A 24027-nucleotide genomic window follows, 5' to 3' on the forward strand; every position below is an offset into this window, starting at 1 on the left:
CTGGAATAGGGTCCACCCAGGGAACCATGGTCCCTCCTGCAAAGGTGGGGGGGGGGCTCCGACAACCAAGAGGGCAACATCCAAAACTTGGAGTGGGGATGTGAAGGCAAGAACAGTGGTAGCTTAGGCTGGTACCACAGCCTCTGCAGGGATCCAAGCTGGTTGGTGTTTTCTCTCCCTGCAGCCTACTCAGTCATGGAGGGCTAGAGAAGTTCCTCCCAGAACTCCAGAAACTAGGGCCATGGGGAACTAGAGGGGCCCAGATCTTCAACTTCTCAGAACTGAACTTTCTGAATAAAAGCTGGTGCAGACATCCAAATGGCAAGCTTGGGGGAGGTTCCCAGGTGGACAAGAGCAGAGGGGGTCCTCAGCCCCGGGGACATATGCTGCCCAGAATGTGAGGCTGCTTGATGTGCATCTGGCCAGCACCCTCCATGGGCAAGATCCCATCCCTACACTCCCCTGACTCCAGCCTTGACTCTTGGACCCGGAGTCATTGCATATGGCAGCCATGAATAACCACGATGTGTACCACGATGACTAGCCAAAGCCTTGGTGGCAGGGCTCCTGGGTGCTTTCCTGGACCACGCCTCTCTCCATTCATGGAGTGCTGGCTGCTGACCAGTGAGATGTGGCAGGCTCCCACTACAAATGATGCTGCAGCTGAGCCCCTTCCCATGTGCCTTCTTCACCTTGTAACACCAGGCTTCCACTCTTGAGCTCAACCAAAAAGCAAAGTGAGATGCTTTTGGGCCTCTGTGCAAAAAGACACTGGACACACCCTCAGGTTCCCAGGCTGTGAGCAAACAGACATCAGAGGGTCAGAGGCCGTGTCCCCTAGACAAAACCGGGTGCACTTCTAGGAGGAGGCTTCAAGGCAGCTCAAAGGAAGGATGTTCGCCATACACAAAGAACACTCTGGCAGAGGACGTGTTCACTCGTAGAATGGGAACTGCGTAGCTAACAAGAGGGATGGGGTATAGCGTGGCAGACAGTGAGGTTTCTAAAGCTTGTAGCCTAAGCCCAGAGGACTTTTCCCTAATACATCAGGAGGTCCTAGCAGGTTTCTGGTGCTCTACAAAACAACACAGGAGCTGTGGTAAAACTATCAGACTGGTCAAGGGCCCCGGCGTCCCTCACCCACTGAGAGTAGATCTTGATGCTGCGTTATGATGGCCGTTAAATTGGAGTGCTTGTGATGTGACCAGAGCTCAGTGACAAATCATGCCGGTGGTGCTGGGCTGGTAGATCACAGTCAGCTGGTGGTCAGCAAGACAATCTGTTTTCAGTTACCCACCCCCAGCCCCCGAAAGCTGTGGGCTGGTAAACCTCAGTCCACGTGTTCTTCTGAATGACGACTTCCGCGTGCAAATGCATCTGGGCTGCTTTCCCCACGCTGGAGTCATGCTGCCTGCAGCACTCCAGCTCTGCTGGTTGTTCTGTGGGTGACTTCTCCCTTGCCAAGTGCCTGATGCTGCATACATTAGAAGTACCACGATGTCTACAATAGCTTCCCATTTGTTGACATTCCAGTCAAGTCCAGCTAACCTCCTGCGTGAAGCCATAGTGAGCATCCTGTCTCTGGCTGTGAGGTGTCTCTAGAATCCGCACCTGGGTGTGGTCTTGCCAGGGCAGAGTCAGAGTCAGCACACTTAATTTTCCCCCATCACTCCATCATGAACACCAGGCATGGTTCCCTTTAACCCTTTGCTAATCTGGTGTATGATTAACGACACTATCTGGTCCCTGATCTCTCCTGGTAAGGTAAAGTACATTTCGTGTGCTTTTGTCTATTTGATGTTTTCTTTGTTTGTTTCTCTTTTTCTTTTGACTTTGTTAATGATTGACAAGAACTCTTTACATATGATGGATGCTTACCCCTATGGTTATGTACTAAATACAGATTTTCTTCCAATTCTGTCCCTTATCATTGTCTTTTTTTTAATTTTTAAAGATCAGTCTAAGTTAGCAGACAAAATGATGGGTTTCATTACCTGCCCTTTCCTTTCAACTTGATTTATGGGATTTATTCTGGGGAAAACTAGCCCTCACTCCTCTAAGTGTATCCAGACCTGGATACAGGTCTGTTAGCCTTTTTTTTTTTTTTTTTAATTCTGGCATTTGTGTCAGGCTTAAGAAGATTAAAATATCCTCTGTATTTGTTCTATTTTTACTATTCTGTTATTCTGCTATGACTTGTTTACTTTGCTTTGTTTCTGGATTTGGTTTTTTATTTGGCCTGAAATGTGTTTTTGTGTAAGGAACAATTGATTCTTACATGTTCAAACTATGAGATACCTCAGGACCACATGGGTGATATATCTGCTGTCTGATGCTTCTCCACAGGGCGGAGAGGGACTCTCTGGAGAATGGCCTCTTTGAGGCCCAACAGCTGGCAACACAGCTGCAGACCCAGCAGAAACAGCTAGAAGGAGAGGCCCAGGCTGCTCGGCTGGCTCACAGGGCTTTGCAAGGTGCTGCAGTTGGTGGACTCTCTCTGTCCCCACCCCCGAGTCACTGCTGGACTGAACTCAGTCCCTGTAGTGTTATTTCTCCCTCCCTGGACCCTGTACGGGAAGACCCAAGGGCTTGCAATTGTGTGACTGTGAGTGAGATGCAGGGGTGCCTGGCCCATCTTGTTCATGACCAGCTCCGAGCTCAGACCCGGGGTGCAGTCACGGGATTGGTACAGTGGTTTCCTGCCCTACTATCCATGTCCCCACTTGGCCTATCCCTGATGTGCTAGTAGAGTAGGCAGCCATGTCTTAAGTGGGTGATTGCAAAGGACAGAGGGCACCATGATGACACACCTGACACTTCGTAGTGGAAATGGAGCGGCTGAAAAGCGACTGGGAAGTCCGAGAGACACAGCTGCTGTGGGATCTGGGACAGCTGCAGCAGCAGGCCGTACAACAGGAGCACGAGGCACAGCTGTCCTTAGAGCGCCAGGCACTGGCCCACAGAGAGGACCTGGCCCGGCTGCAGAGGGAGAAGGTCTGTCTCCCAGGGGTCCTCTCGGCCACTTGCCAGTGGTCTGCCATGTCCTGCCAACAGCAGAAGCGGAGGAGCAGGGGAGGGCCCTGGCCACTCTCCCAGTTTAAGCGGTCAGGGAAGGCCTCATGCAGCCTGGGGGAGGGGCAACTGATGTGCAGGGCAGGCGCCTGCTTACAGAAGGAGCCGAGCCTGAAGACCCTTGCTTCAGGCTGATCAACAGAGACCAAACAGCCTCACACCTGTCAGAGCTGTACCACTAGGGTCATGTGACCCTGGAGGCCTTGTGTGTTCCATCCCTTCCACCCACACTACTATCCCTCTATCCATTCATCCATACATCTGCCCATCTATCCACACATTTACCCATCAACATAGACACATACCCTACAATCTGGCTATCCATACATCCCTCCAAACACACATCCATCTACCCATTCCTTCATCTATGTGTTTATCCACCTACCTGTCCACCATCCACCACCCACCACCCACCACCCACCCACCCATCCATCCACCCATCCACCCATCCATCCACCCGTCCATCCATCCACCCATCCATCCACCCGTCCATCCATCCACCCGTCCATCCATCCACCCATCCATCCACCCGTCCATCCATCCACCCATCCATCCACCCACCCATCCATCCATCCATCCACCCATCCACTCACCCATCCACCCATCCACCCACCCACCCATCCATCCATCCATCCATCCATCCACCCATCCACCCATCCATCCACCCGTCCATCCATCCACCCATCCATCCACCCACCCATCCATCCATCCATCCACCCATCCACCCATCCATCCACCCACCCATCCATCCATCCATCCACCCATCCACTCACCCATCCACCCACCCATCCATCCACTTATCTATATACTCATCCAACCTTATGTCCATGCCCCTGCACCAGTGGCACTTGGTATGGGACGGTAGATGCTGAGATTCAGAGAGGCCCTTCCCAGCTTCTGTTTGGGCATCTTGTAGAGAAGACAACAGGAGAACTGATAGCTGATACTCCTAGCTCTTCGGGGCTAGGGGGTTTGACTCAGAGCCTCAAGTGCCTACCAGTCTCCCAGTTCTGCCCGCATGACCCACCTACCCTTTGCCTTGGCCAGGAGACCCTCAGTTTATCCCTGGCAGAGGAGAAAGAGGTGGCTGCCCAGTGGATAGAACAGCAAAAAGAGCTGATGACAAAATCTGCAGCTGAGAGAGAGGCTCTGGAGGGGGAAATTCAGAGCCTGAAGCAGGAGTGGGATGAGAGCCTCCTCCAACTGGAGCATGAGATGCAGCAGGTGACTGTGGCATGGGAACTGGGTCCCCTCCACCCTCACTCTCTTCTTGGTCCCAGCACAAGGGCTGCACTTAAGCCTCCCCCAAGCAGGGGCATCCTTTCCACAGTGATACAGCTTTGCACTGCCCCAGGAATCCTGGTTAACAGACATCCACCCACCTACTCGTCCGTTCATTCACAGGCCCATATACCCGCCAGCCATCCACACATTCACATGTCATCTAACCAACCACCCCTTTACACACACATGCACACACACACACTTGCAGATATGCACACCGCTGTACATTTATATATTTCCTTGCATATCCACCCTCCTGCCCATGCATGCACATGAAAGTCCCTCCACTCACCCATCTTCCTTCTATTTACCTGACTATACATCTTTCTTTCTATGCTCACAGATCTCTGCTCACATGCATTACCATCCAGAAATATACCCACCTATGCATCCATACAGCTGAACATCCATCTATCCCAGGCATCCACCTACCTACCCACCAATGCGCCCCTCCAGCTAGCCAAACATTCAGGTATCTACCATGTGCCCAATTATTCACCCATGTGTCTGTCAACTCACTCACCTGATCAGTCTGTCATCTGGAAGGTCGAGCCACATAGCTCTCATCCAACCTGAGCATTCTTCCATCCTACAGGTCTAGACACTGGGCCCAGGCTCCTCCAAGGAACTGAGCCACCCTAAAGAATTGAGCATACAAGTACACACAGGCAAGCATGCTGTCACAGTGAGCAAGGACAATAATCTCTCTACGCCAGTCACAGATTTCAAGGAGAGGATGTGGGTGGCTGGAAGAGGCAGGGTTTGTGACCAGACTGTATTTCTAATTGACTGTCAACATTCTAGGGTACAGGCCTAATAAGCCTATTTGACTGGTAGAAAATTGAGACGCCCACTTGTTGGTCTCCTGTCCGCCCGAAGCTACACAGTGTACACTCTGGGCATGGGAGCCATGGTTTTAACTGCACACCTCTCTGTGTCCTGTGCTGGAGGAAGCTAAGGCCGTGCAAGAGGAGCAGGGTGTTGAGATGGGAGCCAGAGGCTGGGATGAGAGCATTCAGGAGTATCTGGGATGCATGTGTCCGTGTGGCCACCCAAGTCCATGTGAGCTGGATGGCAAGGACCGCAGAGGAGCCATGAAGGTCCTTCACACCAGGTTCAAGTGACGGAAATCAGGGCTATTCCCGAGCAGGAGTGGCATGAAGGGGACTGGGGTAGTGAGGCTGGAGTCAGGGAGAACAGAGAGAGCTTGGAGCTGAAGCCACACCTGTGCAGGATCCAGAGGCATTTGGAACACAGTGACATCATCATGGGGCATGGGCAGTGGTCAAGGCCCCATGCAGCCCCTCAATGCCATCTGAGACCACCACCAGGCCACACCACCTAGTATCACCTGACTGCAGCTTCCTGGCTTCACGTGCAACCCCAAGAGAGGAGAGTCAGTAAGAGGAGAACAGGCTAAGGGGATGGCTTACAATGGTTTCCCTGGACCCACAACATGACCACAATAACACTGTGTGTCAGCGCTATATGTAGTACAGAAAGCCAGGAGTGTGGGCAATGGTCACCACAGAAGCCAGTGGACTTTCCCTGGCCCTCTGCCGGCACTGCCCGCTGCCCCTCATGTCAATGTGAAGACACAGCACCAGGTGGAGCAGGTCTGGCATGCCATGTGTCCCGGAGGAGACTGACGATTCAGTCATAGGGCGGTCTTCCTGAGGCCACGGGCCAGAAGACAGAGTCTGAATGGACCAAGCTGCATAGGAGCAAGGCAACTGCCTATTCTTGCTTTGCCCATTAGTGAGAACTTCAAGAAGGGAAGTCAGGGCCCCAGGCCTCGAAGATCACACAGGGGAGGGGTGGGCCGGTTACCAGAATGAGGCAGAGGAAAGCAAGCATGGGTTCTCACAGGGAGGGAGTATGTGAGGAGCACAGGGTTCTGTTTGTTTTTAATTCATGGAGACATGAAAATAGGGGTTCCTCAGAGACAATTGTCATCCTTAAATTCCTCTGCAATACAACCCATGCTGGCTGCCAGGCATTAGTGCAGTGGCTGGAAGCTAAGGGGGCTCTCCAGCTACCTATGCCTCTGACCGGAGTGCTGCAAGGGCAAGAAGTACTCTGAGCCTCAGCTAGGGATTCAGTGGAAGGATTGGAACATCAGGAAGGTGCTGTGCGTGCTGCTGTAGTTGTATCTCAGACATGACAACCGGGACAAGCCAGAGAACCAGTCTGAGTTCAGCTGAACCATCACAGTCCTGGCCTCCCTCTGTGTTCACCAACCAGGACACTCCCTGAGCTAGGTTTCTTGGGGCTTCCCTGCCTGGCATGATCATTGATATGCCTGGGACATGGGTGAAATCTGTTTCCAGCACCGCCAGTCTGGGAGCTGGGTCTCCCTGAGTCTGGCTGCTGTGTCCTGCTCACACCCTCGGTGAGAGATTTCCCCATGGGGTATAATGCCATCAGTGGCTCCTTCCTGATCACTGTAGGAAGCAGTGCCCAGGGCGATAGGGAATCATGAAACACCAGCCTGCCCAGTGAGGACCAGGGCCAGGGAAGGGGAAGAGCGGCGTGAAGGATTGCTGAACACCCGAAGGGAAGGCTAGAACGAGGGAATGTGTTACCTGAGCTCAGGACAATCCCTGCCCAGTGGCAGGGTATACACACCAAAGTTGGTAAGCCTGGCAGGAAACTGAACATGCAGCACTCTGTTGTGCCTGGGAGAGGGAGCCCTGGCACGTGCCCCTGGGCTCCCCAGCTCCTCGGCTCTCTCACAGGCACTCTGTCCCCTCATGTCCAGGCGATGTCTCTGAAGGAAGCAGAGAAGAGCCTGCTGAGCAAGGAGCTCTCTGGGGCTAACAGGGAGCTGGAACGGGCGCGCCAGGAGGCCCAGCACCAGCAAATGCAAGCTGAGGTGAGCTCCACCTCAGGCTTCCCAGTCAAGGGCAGGACAACTGCCTGGTCACGTATGGCTGAGAAAGTCCTGAGAGCCCCCAGGATACCACCTTTCTGTCCAGTTCTAGAAGTATATTCCCCTCTTTGTGTCTTCCTGAGTCTTATGTGTCTCCAAGTTTGCTGCTGGAAGAAGCTACTCTCTCAAAGGCAGGAAAAGCCCAGATTATGGCTGTCTAGGCCTCGGCTCTGCCTGTGGTAGCTATGGGCACTGGGACTCTTCTGGCCTGGTGCTCCCAGGAATCAGAGTTGGTCAAGACTGCCAGGAGGGCCGGGCTAGACGCCGGGAGAGGGGTAGACCCAGGCCTACACCCCTACCTCTGCCTGCCTGCCTGTGCTCAAGCTTGTTCCAGTACAATCGTGGGCGGGCACAGAACCGCTCCTGTCTTACTGTTAGAGGTGACCTCCAGAAAGGAGCTGAGGCTATCCTTCTGCCCAGTCTTTGGCTATCAGAGATCTGTTCTTGCTGCCCAGGTGGGCAATGAGAGGAGACCCCACCCAACTGGAGAGAGATGCAGAGGTGGCAGGCCTGTGGGGAGGGCGTCCTGGGGACTCTGATGGCAGTAAGCAGACGCTGGTCCCCAGTGCTATGTAGTAGGAAATGGTGTGGCAATTAGGTATGCCCCCCATACACATACTCTGACCCCCCTACACCACAGAATAAGACAATCTAAGTGGTACCCAGGCTCCAGAAGCTTCCCCCTTGCTCCTATCCCTCGCTCTGTCGCCTCTCACTCCCAGCCTCTCGTGAGGGCTGGACAGTCCGTCCCTGGCACAGCACGGAAGGGTCTCAGTCTGTGGCTATGTTCTTCCCATGCTGCACCCTACGGGCATCCAGAGACCCTGGGAGCTGCCACCTCCCGCTCAAAGACCAGCCTCTGCAGGAGCCAGCACCGGCTTCTGGAACCTTCTCGCGTGCTGGCCAAGTCTCCCCCTGGGCTAGGGACCAGGCCTTCCAGCCAGCTCGGCTCCTCAGGGAGCTCATTAAGGGTTCTTTTGCCACCTCAGCTTAGAAAATGGAAATTAAAACCCGCTGAGGGGGGGGGTACAGCCAAGGAACCCCAGCTGTGGGGTGACTGGCGCTGAGCCACGACGGGTGGAGGGGCCTGCTGGCCTGAGTCATCCCTGCCTCTAGGAGCGGGTCCCCAAGATTCACAGGGAACTGCAGGCTCACTGAGCCAGCGTTTCTGGACCATGTGGGCACAAGGCCATGACCTGGCCAGCCTAGGCCACTCGTGCCCATTGAGAAGGAGACCGGGGGCCGAGGGCCAGAGCGAGAGGTGGGGCAGCCGTACCCCACGTGGTGGCCCCCAGGGGCCACGTCTGTGGACAAGGAGGTGCTTCAAAGGCAACCCAGGACTGGTGCCTAGAGGACCTCCGCCTCCTTTGGGCACTCAGCAGCCAACAGGAATAGGCTGTGGTGTAACAGGACAGCAGACCTGGGCAGCGCTGAGTCCACAGCACTGAACAACTGCAAAGCTATGATGGCCACACTCTGCACGTGTGACTAGGGCGCATGTGTTTATGATGGTGAATGCCTGCCCATTGGAAAGTTCAGGAAACTGAGTGCCAGCTGGGTAGGACAGATGTGGTGAGCAGTGCCCAGTTAGCCCTTCACCACATCTCTCCACTGGGATTTCGGCTTCCTCGCCCAATATTGACCCGACTTTGACCGTAATGGATGCTGTGGGTCTCAGAGCTGGGGGCTTAAGATGCTTCAGGTCCAACCAAACCTGAGGGACTTGCGTGAGCAGAAAGCCTCACTGGGGTAGCGGTTCAGCCCCAGATCCATTGCTTGGCCAGGTAGCCCCGCTAGCTAGTGCCAGTTGTTCCCATCCCTCTCCGTACAAAGTGGGGTAAACAGGAATGATAGGCTGAAAGGGACACCTGAGCCCCACCCCTACCAGGCCATGCCTACTCACTTGCCATGGTCTGATGACGGCTTGGGAATCCCAGAAGAAAAGCGAGGAGACATAGGCGTGGCACCTCAGAGCCCAAGCTCTCTTTCATGTGGAGCATTCTTCTCTGAGCCTTCACCCCACATCTCATGGCCTCAGACCAACCTCCCAGAAACCCAGTGGTCTCTATATCCTCAGGCCACCATCACCACCATGACCAAAGAGCTGAGAACTCTCCAGGTTCAGTTCGAGGAGGCCATCTCCACCCACCAGAGAGAAGTTGAAACTCTGAGAGAAAAGCTCCGGGAGACAGCAGCCGAGCGGAGCGGTGTGAGGGGAGAGGTGAGGACATGGGTCTCCTGGGTGTAGTGAAGAAAGTGCCGAGACAGCCAGGATGCAGGAGGAAGGAGGGTGCCACAACACCAGCAAGACTCAAACAGGCTGCTCCACTGGCCATGGCTTAGCAGAAGAAGGTTGGATTTCTAGCCCCAAGTGACAGCTTTGGCTTTAAGAGACTTGATGGGACAGAGCAGAGCCTCTGCTGAGACAAAGCAGAATTGCTGTGGTTTGCTACAGGTGGGTGTGAGGCCACGTCATGGTTACCACTGGTCCCCCTTATCCCAGGAAGACACAGAGAGTCAGAGGCTGGCTGCCCAGGGAGTCTAGCCATGGACAATTGGTCAGAACCAGGGCACAGGCTCCAGGGTCTCCCCCAGGGTCTTCCCAGCCTAACCTTCATTTCTACACAGTTCAGAGACTGGGAGTCAGATACAGGGAGCTATCATTGTACAGCAACACCCCCCCATCCTGCCTGAGAGGCCCCTGTGACACAGGAGAGTCTATCTAAAAATCTGTTCACCTAACGAGCCACAGGGAGCCCACAGGGAGTTAGGCTCTGCCTGCACAGAGGCCTAGACTATGTTGGATGAGGTGCTGGAGTGCAGTAAAGCTGACTTTAGAGTGCCCAGGGCAGAAAGCCAGGAGAAATGGAACGGTGGTGGAATTTTCAGGGACAGTCATGGGCCCCGATGCTCACACCGAGGTTCCAGGAGCCACATGGTCACACAGAGTTGGGGACAGCCTTGGGCTGGGCCAGAAGAGGCCAGGGCTAGGCCAGGCAGGGGCCCAGCAGGCAGGCAGAAGGAAAGGTGTTTCTGAGGAGCTCTGACAGGACGTGAGGGCGCCTGGGAGAGGCGAGGGCAGGAGGGTATGTGGATTGAGGATGGAGGGGGGTCAGCCAGAGCCCAGGTGGGGCCTGTGGGGACAAAGCGGCCTCACAGCTTCTGGGCTGTGTGCCAAGGTTGGCAGGCAGGGCAGCTGGCCTGGTGTGGTGAGGAGAGGGGCTCTCCCTCCCCAAGCACACCCCAAGGGGCCGGCCAAGAGCCCGGGAGAGGAAGAGAGCATGACTGAACATGACGGGCTGTTTATATTGGCCCCAAAGAGAGCGGGTTCCTTCCAACAGATTTCAAAGCCGAGGCCTGGTCAGCGACCACATGGAGAAGCAAAGTGTAATTTCTAAACTGGGGGCAGAAAGAGAAGGATCTAGGGAACGGGGCTCTTTGTTCTGGTCACATGAAGGATATGAACCTCACAGCAAGGTTCAGCGTTCAGTAAGGAAACCCCCTAGAAAGTGATAAGGGGAGAGACGGGTCTGAAAATGTAGGGAGATGGAGTGGAAAAGAGAAATGATTGCAAAAGAGTGTCCCAGGTTGGTTCCGTTCCCCCGCTTTCAACTGGAGGGCCATGCATGTTCTCACAAACCTTCCTGGGGTTCACACGCATATAAACACACACACACACAAGCCTGCATGTTGATGCCTCCCATGTGTATGCATGTGTGCACATCTCATGCAACTGAAGACAGCACACGTCAATGAACACAGATACACACTAAGTGGTATGCGCACACTGAGCAATATGCATTTGATGCATTTGCACACCTGATGCGCGCACACACACACACACACACACACACACACACACACATGCAGGGCTCACATATGAAAGCACAGACAGACATGGAGAAACATATACATGTGTATGTAGATGAGTAGCAAACACATGTATACTTGCAAGCACACCTATCATACATGTGTTAACATACATTTGTATGCACGCACACATATCCTTTGGGTGTGCACCAAAGCACTCGTGAATACCCTCGACTCATGCATGCGTGTGTGCACACATAGGCACCTGACTGCCACCTCTCCCCTGCTTGCCTTGCTGCCTTCCTCCCTGCAGAGCTCTGGAGTTGCCTCCCTGCAGGGAATTTCAAAAGAGGCTGTTTATACAACTTCTAGTAAAGAAATAATTATTATAATCACATTAAGCGATTTGGCTGTAAAATTCCTGCAAAAGGGATGGATGTCCTCAAGAGGCGGTAGGTGGGGGTGCTGGACAGCGGGGGAGGAGGTGGCCTGGCAGCAGGGGCCCTCCCCCCATTTGTTTTGCTTATTTTCATCTCCCCTACTCCGGGAAATGAGTGCAGCTCCTTTTATGATGGACAGGCCCTTTCCCTGGTCCTTGACCTTCTGGGCGGATTCTGCTGAGCTCAGCGGAAAATGCTCTGCACAGTTGTGGCTCCCACATGTGGGGGGTGGGTGGGGAGCAGTGAGGAGGCCCTGGCCCTTCCCAAAAACAGAACAACAATAACAGCGGGCGGACTCTGGAGCCAGGCCGGCCGGGGGCCTGGACAATGTCCCGTGAAAACAGCTAGCAGAGAGGGGTTTGCTTTTGGCAAACCAGCCACTCAACATCACTGAGTTCTTGTGGCTTCCTCTCTCAGCATGTCCCTGCTGGCCTCCTCCACCTCCTCCCCAGGGAGACTTGAGAGCCAGCATGGAGAACTCTCTGAGGCTTCTGGTCAGAGTTGTAGGTTGGGACTGGAAGGCTTCAGCAAGTCCCTACCCCAAAGCCTGGGAATGGAGAGTGGACTCTCCCTCTTCCAGACCCTTCCATGTAGAACCTGGGTACCAAGAAATGCTTCACGCTCCAGAACAGGAAACAAAGATTTGGTACCCCTGCATTGTACAGGAACTGTCCCTGCTTGCAGCGTGATAGGGTCACCCTGTGGGCCATGGGCCAGCCAGCAGGAGATGAATGAGAACTTACACAAATGACCCCTTGCTTTCCTGGGTCAGCTCACAGAGGTACTAAGTGACCTCCCTTATGTTTGAAGGTATCCATGCTCCTATGGGTTGAGCCCTGCCTTGAAGACTCCTCTGATGCTTATAGCCTCCTGTTTCAGCAATGGAACAGCCTGGCCTGAGATGCCTTGAGTCTACTGGAGAATGTGAAGGGCACGGGGTGCCTGAGCTCTCCCTCCCTAAGCCCATGTGCCCTCACACTATTAGGAGAAGGAGGCCAGAGGGGATGGTTGCACTCAGGGCTGTGTAGTAGCTGGTGCTAAGCACCAGGCTGCCTACCCACTCCCCACATAGTTACCAAAAGGGAGGAGTAGACCCTGGGCTAGTGGGCAGGAAGAGCTATCGGTAGTCGAAGCTGATGTGTAGACCATGCCATGCCCCAAGAAGGCCCTGCTATAACCATCCATCCACATCTCAGAGTTCTTCAGAGTGATCACAGAGCAGAGCCATCCCAGGAAGAGTCAGGGTGAAACCTATCTGGGCCTTGTACCCCAGGGACCTGCTTCCTCTTTCAAGTGCTGGGTGAGCCAGGGATGCCCAGCCAGAGTAAGAATCCTGTGCTCCCTGTTTCCTGGAGCAGCTGCCTGTGCACACACAGGCCCATGGTCCCCAAGCTGGTCACCAGAGCATATTTCTCCCTTAGGCTGAGGGGCTGCAGGCACAGCTGAACATGGCCCATGAAAGGTTGGCTGAACTGCGCCAAGAGCTTCAGGACAGCGAGGAGAGTCAGGAGGGTCTCCGCAGGGAGGCCTTAGAGGCCCGCCGGGCACTGGACGATGAGGCTCAAGAGAAGGATGTGCTGCAACACTCCAACACCAAGCTGCGGGCCACCATCCACAGGGCCGAGCAAGAGAAAGCCAGGTACCCTGCAGAGTAGTTGTGGGAGCCTGCAGCCCTGCTATTCAACCAGGCCATAGTGGGAGGGCACGGCAGGGGGTAGCCTATGAGCTGGAGCAGAGAGACAGTGAAGGCAACCTTCAGCTGGCCATACTAAAATGCCTACAAATGCCAGCCTATTCAGGGAGGCTGGGGACCAAGCCAACCAGTTCCTGTCCTCAATGAGTTCCCATCCGGTTGTGAGTGGCTCAGAAGTCTGGGCTGGGCATGGCGTCTCTGGAGGATGTGAGGGGTAAGGAAGGGGGGCTGAGAGGTGAAAGTGGACAGGGACACACACTTGGATAGACTCTGAGCCAAAGGTAATGGGAACCCCCAGAGGTTATGTCTTAGGGCTGTGTGTAGACTACACACAGAGAATAGCATCTCCCTGGGGAGGGTCTGTCTGAAGAGCTCTGGGCCCAGTGTTCAGTCAGCCCGTGGCCTGCCTAGTTTTAAGCGGTCCAAGGAGGAGCAGGAGCAAAGGCTGCTGGTGCTCCAGGAGGCCCAAGTGGCAGCTCAGAAGGAAGCATGTGAGCTGAGGAGCAGGCTGCAGGAGTTGGAACAGGTGCAGAGGGATACCCACCGGAAGCTCCAGGAGCGCCACAGACAGGTGAGGGGGCCTCCACCCAACCAGCTGTCCCTGGTCATCCTCCGCTCTCTCTGCCTCACAGCCATCCTGGGTGCCAGTCTCTAACTCCTGCTCTTCTTGTGGAGTGACACTGGCCAGAGCCACTCCCCTAGTGAGAGCCATAACTAACGCAACACTTTCCATACTCCCCAGTCAGTATCCTCACCCAAAGAGGAGCCCTGGGTATACGTCTGCAGAGTAGGAGAGGCTGGCTCCCAAGCCCTCATCCCAGAATTCATGCCCCACAAATGTGGGACCTAAGTGGAGGACATGTGAGAAGAGGCAGGAATCATGGGGGCTGCTGGGTCCCTGACCCCTCAGCACCGCCCCCCCATATCCTAGGTACGGACACTGGAAGCTGAGAACCAGAGGAAGAGGCGGGAGGTGAGTGAGCTGCAGGCCCAAGCCTCTCGAGATGCTCAGCAGCAAAGGAAGAAGCTGCAGGAGGCCCTCGAGCTTCAGAGGCTGATAGTAGAGTTCCAGGCTGCCCGCGATGGTGCCCAGAAGGAGGTAGGAAGGCCTTTGTCCCTGTGAGGGGGACCACTGAGCTCTGGTACAAACAGGGATCAGGATAAGACCCGTGGGAGCACGTATGGGGGAGGCAGGAGGCAGTGAGCGGGGATGGTGGAAAGAGGCCAGATGACCACTTCCTGTCTCCATCCACTGTCCCCATGATAACCTGACCGTGTACAGCAAGGGGCGGGCAAAAGTGATCTGAGGGCAAGGGGTTTGGTTAAGCTGTAACCTCTTAATTTCCCTAGATTTGTTTTAGAGAAGAGCCAAATCCTGCCCAGGTACTGGGCAGAGTCCAGAGCAGGAGCCAGGTAGGGAGGCCTCAGGACACTGAGTTAATGCCTAGAGCCTTGCCTGCTCACATCACACAGGCCCAACCCCTGCATGTGCATGCACACACATGTGTGTGCCCAAACACACACACACACACACACACACACACACACACACACACACGCACGCACGCATGCACGTACGCACGCACACGTTCCCTGGACTCTCATAGCGCCTTATGCCTGCTCCCAAGACAATATTTAGCCCCAGCCAAGACTCTAGTTCAGTATACTAAAGGTACTGCTTGCCTCCAGGGACAGAGCGACCTTTCTGAACCCAGCAGTCCCCAGCTTTCAGACCTGAGCAACATGCCTGGCTTCTTGAACACCAGTCATGCCTAGAATGTGGGGAGCTTAGCTCCCAAGCTCCCGTGACCCAGAATGACCTCAGCCCCACACCTCCTTCTGTGAATAAGGCCATTGTTATGCTGCAGCCACCCAGAAAGGGATGTGAGGCCAGGTTCCCCTGCTCTGGCTCAGGGAAAGGGGGCAGGCTGCCTTTTCCTGGTCCTCACGGCCTAGACATTCCCTGCTCACACATGCACGAGTATGTAGGGCACAGGTATTGTCCCATGGTGAGAAACATACCAGAGCACACTTGGGTCACGACTAGGCTCTGAAGTGGCAGATGAAGAGGACTGACTAAGGTAGGTCTCCAGCAGGAGAGGGCAGCGGGTCTATGGACCTAATTAGCTGCAACTTTGCAGACGGCTGCCAGCCAAGCTCTCTGTTAATGAAAGACATGCCGGGATGCTGAGAGGCAGTTCTCACCTGACTTAGGTATACCCACCTGCTAAACACACTAGGAGACAGAGCTAGGGGACCTTCCAGCTACAGCCTGTCTTGGGATGATGCTGACAGTCTTCAAAGGATATACCAAACAGGGTTTGCCCACTGTCCTGGCCGAGCTGTTGGTCCAGCCAGCCTAGATGGCAGAATCCTACATCTGAGCCCTTTCTACAGGTTCTAGGGCTACAGCAGAAGTTGGCCAAAGCGGAGGCAGCAGGGGAGGCCCGGGTGAAGCAGCTGGAGGAGCATCTTTGTGAGAGTCAGAGGGCTGAGCAGACCTTGCGGGCCGAGCTGCGCAGACTCATCAGGAAGTTACAACAGGCCAGCGGCCAGGCTGACAGCCTTCAGGCCAGCCTGGACAATGCCAGTAGCCGAGTCCATGTCCTAGAGCAGCAGCTGGCCCAGGCTGAGAGTGCTAGGCACAGTGTGGAGGCCCAACTAGGCCGGCTATGCTCCACACTCCGCAGTGGCCTAGGGCTGAGGACTCAGAGCCACTCGGCCTCTCCAGAGAGGCCCCATTCTCCCACAACAGGTCAGTGATGTCTGCTCTGTTCTGTCCCCAACCTGAGTACCTTAACCTCTCCTTAGGCCTCACAACCCACATGATAAGGAGGCTGGACCAGTCCCAACCACTTTAGGAGCCTTGCTCCTGGCCCCCACAGGCTGTAACTGCGGAAAGAAAGGCACAGGCCATCTATGTGTCTGCCCCCCCCCACATTCCCTCGGCTCTCACCTCCCGCAGGCAGTCCTGGATGGCAAAGGGCCAGTCCTCCTCCTAGATCCTGCTCTCCATCCCGACGGCCCTCACCTGTGCCCGGAGACCCTGGCTCACAGACCATAGATGTGGCCTCTGTAAGGGATGCCTTGAGGGACTTGCTGCAAAAGCTTCAGGAAGCTCAGCAGGAGCGGGTAAAGAGAGATTCAGGTCTTCCACACCCACATGGGCATGTACCCCCAGGGACTCTGGGAGGCAGGGAGGAACTCAGTCACTCACTCAAGACTGGGGTCCATCTGTCTGTCCATTCCTGGGCTTACTGAGATGCTGTGGTCAGTTCTTAGACTGACACCAGGAATGCCACCATCTCTGAGATCCAACCGCCTCACATGGCACAGGGCCATGCTGTCCTTCAGCACTGGGGCTTGCCCTGCTGAGGCATCCCAGGGTCTGAGGACACTGTATTACACTCCTGGCCAGGACACCCGAGTGTTCCCCACGGTCTCTCACGTGGGGACGCCCTTCCCTCACCGATGCCTCTGGCCCCAGGATTCCATCAGGGACACTTCCTTATCACTTCCTTGGAAGCAGATGAGCTTGGAGCAAACCATAATCACAGAGACCACGGGGGCTGTCTACCTCTTTCCTTTGGGTTCCCTGTCCCTGCAGTACTAATCCTGGCGGCGGTTTCTCAGCTCTAATCTTTAGCCTGCAGCTCCAGCCTCCCGTGGCCATCCCTGGAAGCTCCCCACTCTGTGTTTATGCCCCAAATGTAGGTTCTCCAGCCTCAGTGTCCTCCCAGGCAAGCTAGTGTGTAAGCTCAGCCATCCATTGTAGTTGTAGCTGGCCTTCCCTGCTTATGGTCCCACTACCTCAACCCACTACCCTGCCCCGTATGTTATGGGCTCGACCAAAAGTGTCTGCCTGGCCTCCCTGCTCACTGGTGAAAATCTTACCCCCTCCCTCTTGCCTGCCAGAGCCCCCTGCTGAGTACTTTCTCTCTCCTAGGACAACTCTAGCATCCAGGTAGCCAGTTTGAGCAGCCGTTTGAGCGAGGCAGAGAGTGAGCGCGTCCACCTATGGAACCGTGTAGAGCAGCTACAGAGGGACCTAGCCAATGCGGAGGAAGGTAAACCTCTCCTTCCCATGAGGGGGCCCTTGCACGTCCCTTTCTCGGCCACTTTAGTGACCTCAGAAGAGTTCTGGGGTAGGCCTGGGACTGTACCCAACCCCTAGGATGGCACAGTGCCACCTTCCTCAGTGATGACTTCCCGTTAGAGGGCTGGACTCCAGGGACCCCTGGGACCTGCTGAATCTGGCCATCCTCCTACCTCCTGCAGCTGCACCTCGGGCCAGCTGTAGCTGTGCCCTCTACATGGTACTCTGCTTCCAGAAAGCCACATGACTCCCCTTGTCACCGCCTCAGAGAGGCCCTTTGCCGGATCTCCACCCCCCCCCCGACTATTTTAAACTCACTGACCCCCATTGAAAAGGCAGTGCGGGGGTGGGGTTGGCCCAGAGCCCGGGAAAGAAGGGAAAGACGATGGGTAGAGAAAGCAGGGCAGATATGGGGAGCAGTGACCCAAGGTCAGACGGTCAGCCTCAGGACCACTCCCCAGCTGGGATGGGGAGCCTCTCCCATCCCCTTCCCCGGGTGATGCTTGCCTCAGCTCACTGAGTCTACTTGCAGCCTGTGAACTGGGAAGGGGCAGTGCCAAGTGACAGTTACCCCACCCCGTGGATCTGCCAAGCCTGGGAGACTCCAGCCACACTGCTCCCCCACCCCACCCCACCCCAGGTCAGCGCAGGGCAGAGGGTGCACTGCACAGTGCCCAGGCAGCTCGGGCCCTGCAGAAGGAGGCGCTCCAGAGGCTGGAAATGGAGCACCTGGCAAGCACGCGAGCTGCAAGCCAGGAAAGGAGGAGAATGCAGGTGAGGCGGGCATCAGAGCATGGGGTCCCCCGCCCCCCGCCAGCACAGCTATCTTTGAAGTGGCCCTAGGCCTTGTTTTACAGATTGATGGAGCTGAGATCTTCCCGCGGGGGCAGAGTTAGGGCTGGATTCCTGCCTTCCAGGTCCACCCATTTATCTGAGGTCCCACGAGCAGGCACAAGGAAGTCCTGCTAGCTCTGAGATCCTCACCGGGGCCCTTTGCTGTTGCCCCTGGCCTGTGATTCATTCTGCAGCACTCAGACACAAAGGGGTTTGTGTGGGACTCAATCCTGTGTCCCTGGGTTGGCTGCTGTGTTCTGGGTAGCTGCTGGAGTTTCAATTTTAGGTGAGGACATGGGGCCTAGAAACCCTAGTGAGGGAGTGGCCATAGGTCAGGACCTAGCTCTGGCCTCCCTCTGGCCTCTCAGGAAGGGACTCTACCATGGACCACAGGTGGAGTAATACAGCAAGTACTGGGCTTCCCCTGGGCAGGGGCAGGACTCCAGAGAACAGCTGAGGCCTTCCCAAATGTTCTGGGCAGACCCAGATGTGTAGAGAAGAACATGCCCAGCTAGAAGGCCTCCCTGAAGCATCAGGAAAACAGGATCCCCTGGGCCTATGGCCAGAAGGATAAAGTTAGCAACCATGGGTGGGAATGGGGTAGCGGGGTAAAAACGACAGGTCACTCATCCCCAAGTAACCCTCCAAGGAGGGAGCTGCAGGTGAAGGGTAACCCAAGATCGCGGGTTCCACAGGTTCTATCTAAGCATCAACCCAAGAGGCAAATATAGGCCAAACTGGTCACCAACCTCACCCAGGCCTACATGCCCTAACCCTTCTGGGCAGGGGCCCCGGCCTGTGAGGAGGAGCCTCCCACAGGGAAATGGAAGGCAGAAGACAGAGGTGACCCTGCCTCCAGGAGCAGCTCCCTCATCTGCCCTGGAAGTTTCAGAAAGACCCTCTAAGTAGAGCTGCTGTGGGGTGTGTGGAACATGCCCCTCCTATCACAGTGTCCCCACATCCATGTACAGGGGAGAATGGCCTTGGTACCCGTGACATGGCTCAGATGGACAGTGACAAGTTCAGAGAAGAGGCGGCCTGCTGGCCTACATCGGTTTTATACATGTGTGCACGCTCGCCTGTGTGTGTTCCTGTGAACAATCCAAACAAAGCTAGAAATAGCTTATCGCTTTTGGGTTACTCATTTGGAAAGGGACTTTCTAAACCTTTACAGAGATATGACCGAAACACTGACAATGTGATGTCTCTCCTGGATTCCCCAGGCCAGGGATAACGTGTCGACTTCTCCTATGACTTTTTAAAAAAAGATTTATTTATTTGATGTACACGAGTTTTTGTCTCGTGATGTACATGAGTTTTGTGTACTAGAAGAGGGGGGCATCAGATCCCATAATACTTCAGTGAGGTTGTGAGCTTCCACGTGGGTGCTGGGGATTGAACCCAGGACCTCTGGAAGAGCAGCCAGTGTTCTTAATCGCTGAGCCATCTCTTAAGCTCCTCTTTTTGTCACTGCCAACTATTTCTATGGATCTCCAGCACAGACTGGATGGCACGCTCATCCTAATGCGGCGTCCTGCATCAGTGAGCAGTGGAGAATGGCCTTGGCCCTCAGTCCTACCCAATCCAAGGCTGACGGTGGCCCCCAGTGCACTCAGCTTCCACAGTTTTGCCCTTTCTGTCCACTCACGGCTGTTTCTACCCCTCTCTGCCACGTGGTGATATACGGTTTCGTTCTTTGCTTTCCCGTCAGTCATCCTCCAGCCTCAGTTCTCAGGTCTTTCTCTAGGGTCCTCTCAAGCGTGATCATTGCTGGCTGTGCTCAGGATTCCTCCCACTGCTGGACTAGGTCCGCTTTCCCTGTCCGGGATCTTTGCCTCATCCCGCCCCCCACCCTCCATCCCTCCACCCCCACCCCCACTGCCTCCGCCTGTGTCTGGGTACTGGGTACTGTGTCTGAGTCAGTCCGTTCCTGACTTGCCTCTACATTAACCTCAGGGAGGCTGCCTGCCGCCACATCCCACTCCTGTGGTTTGAGTGTCCATGTCCTTTTCTGCTGCAGACCTGGGCTTTCTACCCGCGACAGCCTGCACTTGGCCAATAGCTCCCCATGACTTTGTAGCTTGTGGCCATGAGTTGATGACCTAAATTCCCTCGTGCAGGGAGCCCATTTTCAGAAACAGCTGGCACGGAGGGCCTCTCCTGGGGAGAGCTGGCAGAACCCCCACTAGCCCTCCAGGCTTGCTAGGGCAAGTCCAGCTCCTTGCCATTCTGAGGCTGGGGTTCTGGGCCTGGGCCAAGTACCACTTAGCTTCTAGGGCTCAGGCTCCCAACCATGGCCCCCTTGGGTTGACTCGCAGAAGGACAGTGTGAGCTAGACAACTCGAGACGGTTCCTGCTCTGCCTCTCATCCCGGTTCACAGCTCTTGTATGACTAGATAGAGCTGAGCAGCAAGCTTCCGTGTGGCTAGCCCATCACACCCCCTGCCCCCTGCTAGGCGACCTCACATGACCTCAGCACAGCAAGGTGATGATACAAGGGACCCTCTAGTGAGGACGCACCATGTGGGAGGAACCTGCTTTCTGTCAGACTCCATGTTCCTGGTTGCCCTCTGAGGACCATCTCAGAAACGCTGTAATGATGTGACAATTCTACAGACTTTTCTTGTGGCTCTCTCCAAGGTGGAAGCCAGAAGGCTCACTTGTCTTTAAAACTTAAAAATGTTGCCAAGTCTGGGTGTGGTGGTGAGGCTAGCACTCAAGAAGCAGAGGCAGGAGGATTGCCACAAGTTCAAAGGCAGCCTGCTTCATGTAACAGGAAAGCTCCAAGCCAGCCAGGGCTATGTGAGTTACCAAAATATTGGCTTTCCACAGTCCCTCTCATTACCTTTCAGAAACATCTCAGCCAGGGCCATAAGCCCAGCCACTCCAGATGCTGGTGCAGGAAGGCTGAAAGTTCAAAGGCTACCTAAAATAGTGAAGGAGTTCAAGGACAGGCTGGGCAACATGGCGAACCCTGATTCAAAAATTTAAAAAAAAAAAATAGGAAAATGGTGGAAGATATGGCTCAGAAGGATTTTTTTTTTTACTCCTACCCGTCTCTTACTTCTCCTTCCGGTCACTCCTTACGCCCTGGGCCCTGGGCTGTGACTGGCATTTTCCTGGTCATTGGCACTCTGGCCCCTGCCCCTTTAGTTAGAGGGCCTCAATCTCAGTTCCCTCGCCCTCCCATTTCCCCTATCTGCTCCGCAGGGAGGGTGAGGCCTTCCATGGGGGAATCTTCAGAGTCTGTCATATCCGGATGGCACTCGTCCATTCTTTTCTTACTTTGAATATCTATGAAGAGGGAAACTTTGCCAGTGCTGGAAGTCGGAGTCGGGAAGAGCCAATGGGAACTTGATGAGTACATGCTGACATCTCAGGCCGAGGGGAAAGGCAGAGAGAGGTCCCAGTCTCCCCCTGGTATGGGAAGCCTCGATGGCCTGGATCAGGGTAGTTCTCTTCCTTCCAAAGACCCTCTGCCCTAGACAAAGGCCTGCTTTCCTAGTGACACTGCTGTAGAGGTGCCCTCTGCCCCACGCTGGCCAGTGTGGGGTCCTGAGGGACGTATGAGCCATGTTCCCTGGGATTTAGAGGTCTCCCCTCGAGACCTCACCACCCCCAAGGTGCAGGGGCTCTGTGTCTCTCTGCTCTCCTCTGTCCAGGATGAAGTCTCAGTTCAGTGAAGATTCACTTTGCTTGGTTTTTGTAGAAGTCTCCTAAAACCTACCGACACCAGCCATCTTTTTCTCATAATCCTAGAGAAGTGCCATTTGTTCCTGGCCAGCTGGAGGCCTGGGACCTGGCTACTCTTGTGGCTTCCCAGTACCCCCTTGCCACAGCTGGGTAGTTGCCAGCCCCCACAGGGCTGGCCTAGAGCCCTCCTGGTTCTGCCAAACCTAGAGCATATTCTAAAGCAAGCCCCCCATTTTATACAACTTCTTTCACTCGCATAGACGGATTCCCCGTGCTCCCCCCACCTCCCAACTCGGTTCACATAAGCCAATGTGTTTGTCAAGAAAAAGTTAATTAAAAACATATTTTTCTAATTAAATGGTAGGCTGTGCTATGCAAACAGTACAACTCTTGTTTGAGAGCAACTCCTTCCCGTTGCCAGGGCTACTCCAGGACCCAGCAGAACAACAGGGCACACAGGACTGCCCTGAGAAACTAGAAGAACAAGGCACACATGGCTATCCTGGGACCCAACAGAAAAATGGAACACAAAGGTTATTCAGGGAATCCAGCAGAATGACATACACAGAGGACTGTCCTAGGGACCCAGCAGAATGACAGGACACACAGGACTACCCCAGGGACACAGCTGTATGTACAGCCATGTCCACAGCATGAGGACATACACCCACCCATCACCAGGGCACATATGCATCTGGATAAGCTTTTGAGCACAGGAACCAAAAATTGCCCCCATGCACACACATTCCTCATGCCCCAGTGGGGAGGCCACTAATGTTCCTTGTGGACTGGCACCAGGTCACAGCCCCAGAGTTCCAGTGGTGCCTGAAGAGTCCTTGGACTCCTGCCCAGGCCTCCCCTGAGGCAACCACACCTTGAACAGCTCCACTGGCTTTACACAGGCCATTGCTCACTCTTCTGCTGGCATAAGGAAGCCTCAGGACCAAGCTCTGGGTTCCAAGTCTGGACACACCTGGCCTGCCGTGGAGGCGCGCGTTTGATGGGGCTCACATTGTAGACATGAAGCCACAGTTGCTGTCAAATGTTTGCAGCTGTAATTCCTTAATGATGTCATACTTGTTTGGATTTATCTATGCTAAGAATATCTCATGCTATAAAAAGAGTTGTTGAGTTTCCTGTCCTTGTCTGTCACTGGAGGGATAGAAACTGCACAGGAATTAGCTTTTCAAAGAAGGTTAACCATCCCACTCTACAGCTCCTGTCATGCACACTTAACTCTTCCAGTCCTAGCCAGTCTTTGTCTCTGCCATTTCTTGGATTAGTGTGTCATTTGGGAATGAGGCATGCCAAGCGGCTGTACATACATCTACTCAACACCCTGCGCCTCAGCTGACCTACACATGTGTGCGATTGTGTTGCATGAATGCACATGCACAACGGTTTGCTGGGAGGAACTATGCCTGGAATCGTATACTTCATTGTCCCTAACCATTGCAGGGTTTTGTTGTTGCTGTTCTGTTATTCTTAACCTGCCTTACCCAAAGTCTGCCTTTTGAAATGATCAACTTTTATCTCTTAGCTTGTTTCAGCTCTTATTGCTAACAATACTCTATCTTACTGTTCTTGCTGAATTTTTCTACTTCTTTAAAGTGAATGTGTGACCTGTTGGCATTTGAGCTTCCCTTCGGTTTTCCCCAGCTGTGATTTGGTGTGTGTCCTGCAGTAGTTTTTGTTTGTTGGGTTGGCTGGTTTCGCTCTTTCAGAGTTATGTAGCCCAGGCTAGCACATAACTAAGTTTTCCTGCCTCTAGTTTTCCTGCCTCTACCTCCCAAGTATTTTGTTCGTAGGGAGACACCATCTTGCCTGGTGCATGTGGTTCTAGGGATCAGACACAGGACTTCATGCATGCTAGACACACACTCCACCAACTGAGCTATGTGCCAGGCTTCCTCAAGTTCTGAGTACAAAATTTTACCCTTCTCCGGGTTTCCCCAGACTCCTTTTTGTCACTTTCTGTTGCTGCTCATCCCTTGTGCGCATGCTCCCTCGAGGGGTTGGGCTCCGGCTCTGGCGCAAAACATGGCTTGCTTGGATCAGTTTCATGTTGGTCTTTATTTCCGTGTGGGCCTGACCCTTGCTTATTGGCTGGGTGCTTTTGGTTTGGTTTTGTCTGTTTACAGGGTAGATAATATCTGAGATATGCTAACAAAAT

The 24027-nt window shown here is 54.4% G+C and overlaps 1 protein-coding gene across 1 annotated transcript in view; it reads left to right on the forward strand.

The window, feature by feature from the left end:
* The window catches only part of Crocc2 (ciliary rootlet coiled-coil, rootletin family member 2), a 54884-nt gene that overhangs the window by 25167 nt on the left and 5690 nt on the right, over positions 1-24027 (forward strand). Inside the window, exons 17-28 of the mRNA XM_051190662.1 lie at positions 2347-2474; positions 2825-2994; positions 4120-4296; positions 7118-7231; positions 9366-9509; positions 12960-13177; positions 13643-13802; positions 14163-14330; positions 15629-15986; positions 16197-16363; positions 17178-17298; positions 17968-18101. Coding sequence (XP_051046619.1) covers positions 2347-2474; positions 2825-2994; positions 4120-4296; positions 7118-7231; positions 9366-9509; positions 12960-13177; positions 13643-13802; positions 14163-14330; positions 15629-15986; positions 16197-16363; positions 17178-17298; positions 17968-18101 — 2059 coding nt within the window. The remainder of the gene's footprint in view (positions 1-2346; positions 2475-2824; positions 2995-4119; positions 4297-7117; positions 7232-9365; positions 9510-12959; positions 13178-13642; positions 13803-14162; positions 14331-15628; positions 15987-16196; positions 16364-17177; positions 17299-17967; positions 18102-24027) is intronic.

This window comes from Phodopus roborovskii, unplaced genomic scaffold (genome assembly GCF_943737965.1).
Source record: "Phodopus roborovskii unplaced genomic scaffold, PHOROB, whole genome shotgun sequence".
Lineage (NCBI taxonomy): Eukaryota > Metazoa > Chordata > Mammalia > Rodentia > Cricetidae > Phodopus > Phodopus roborovskii.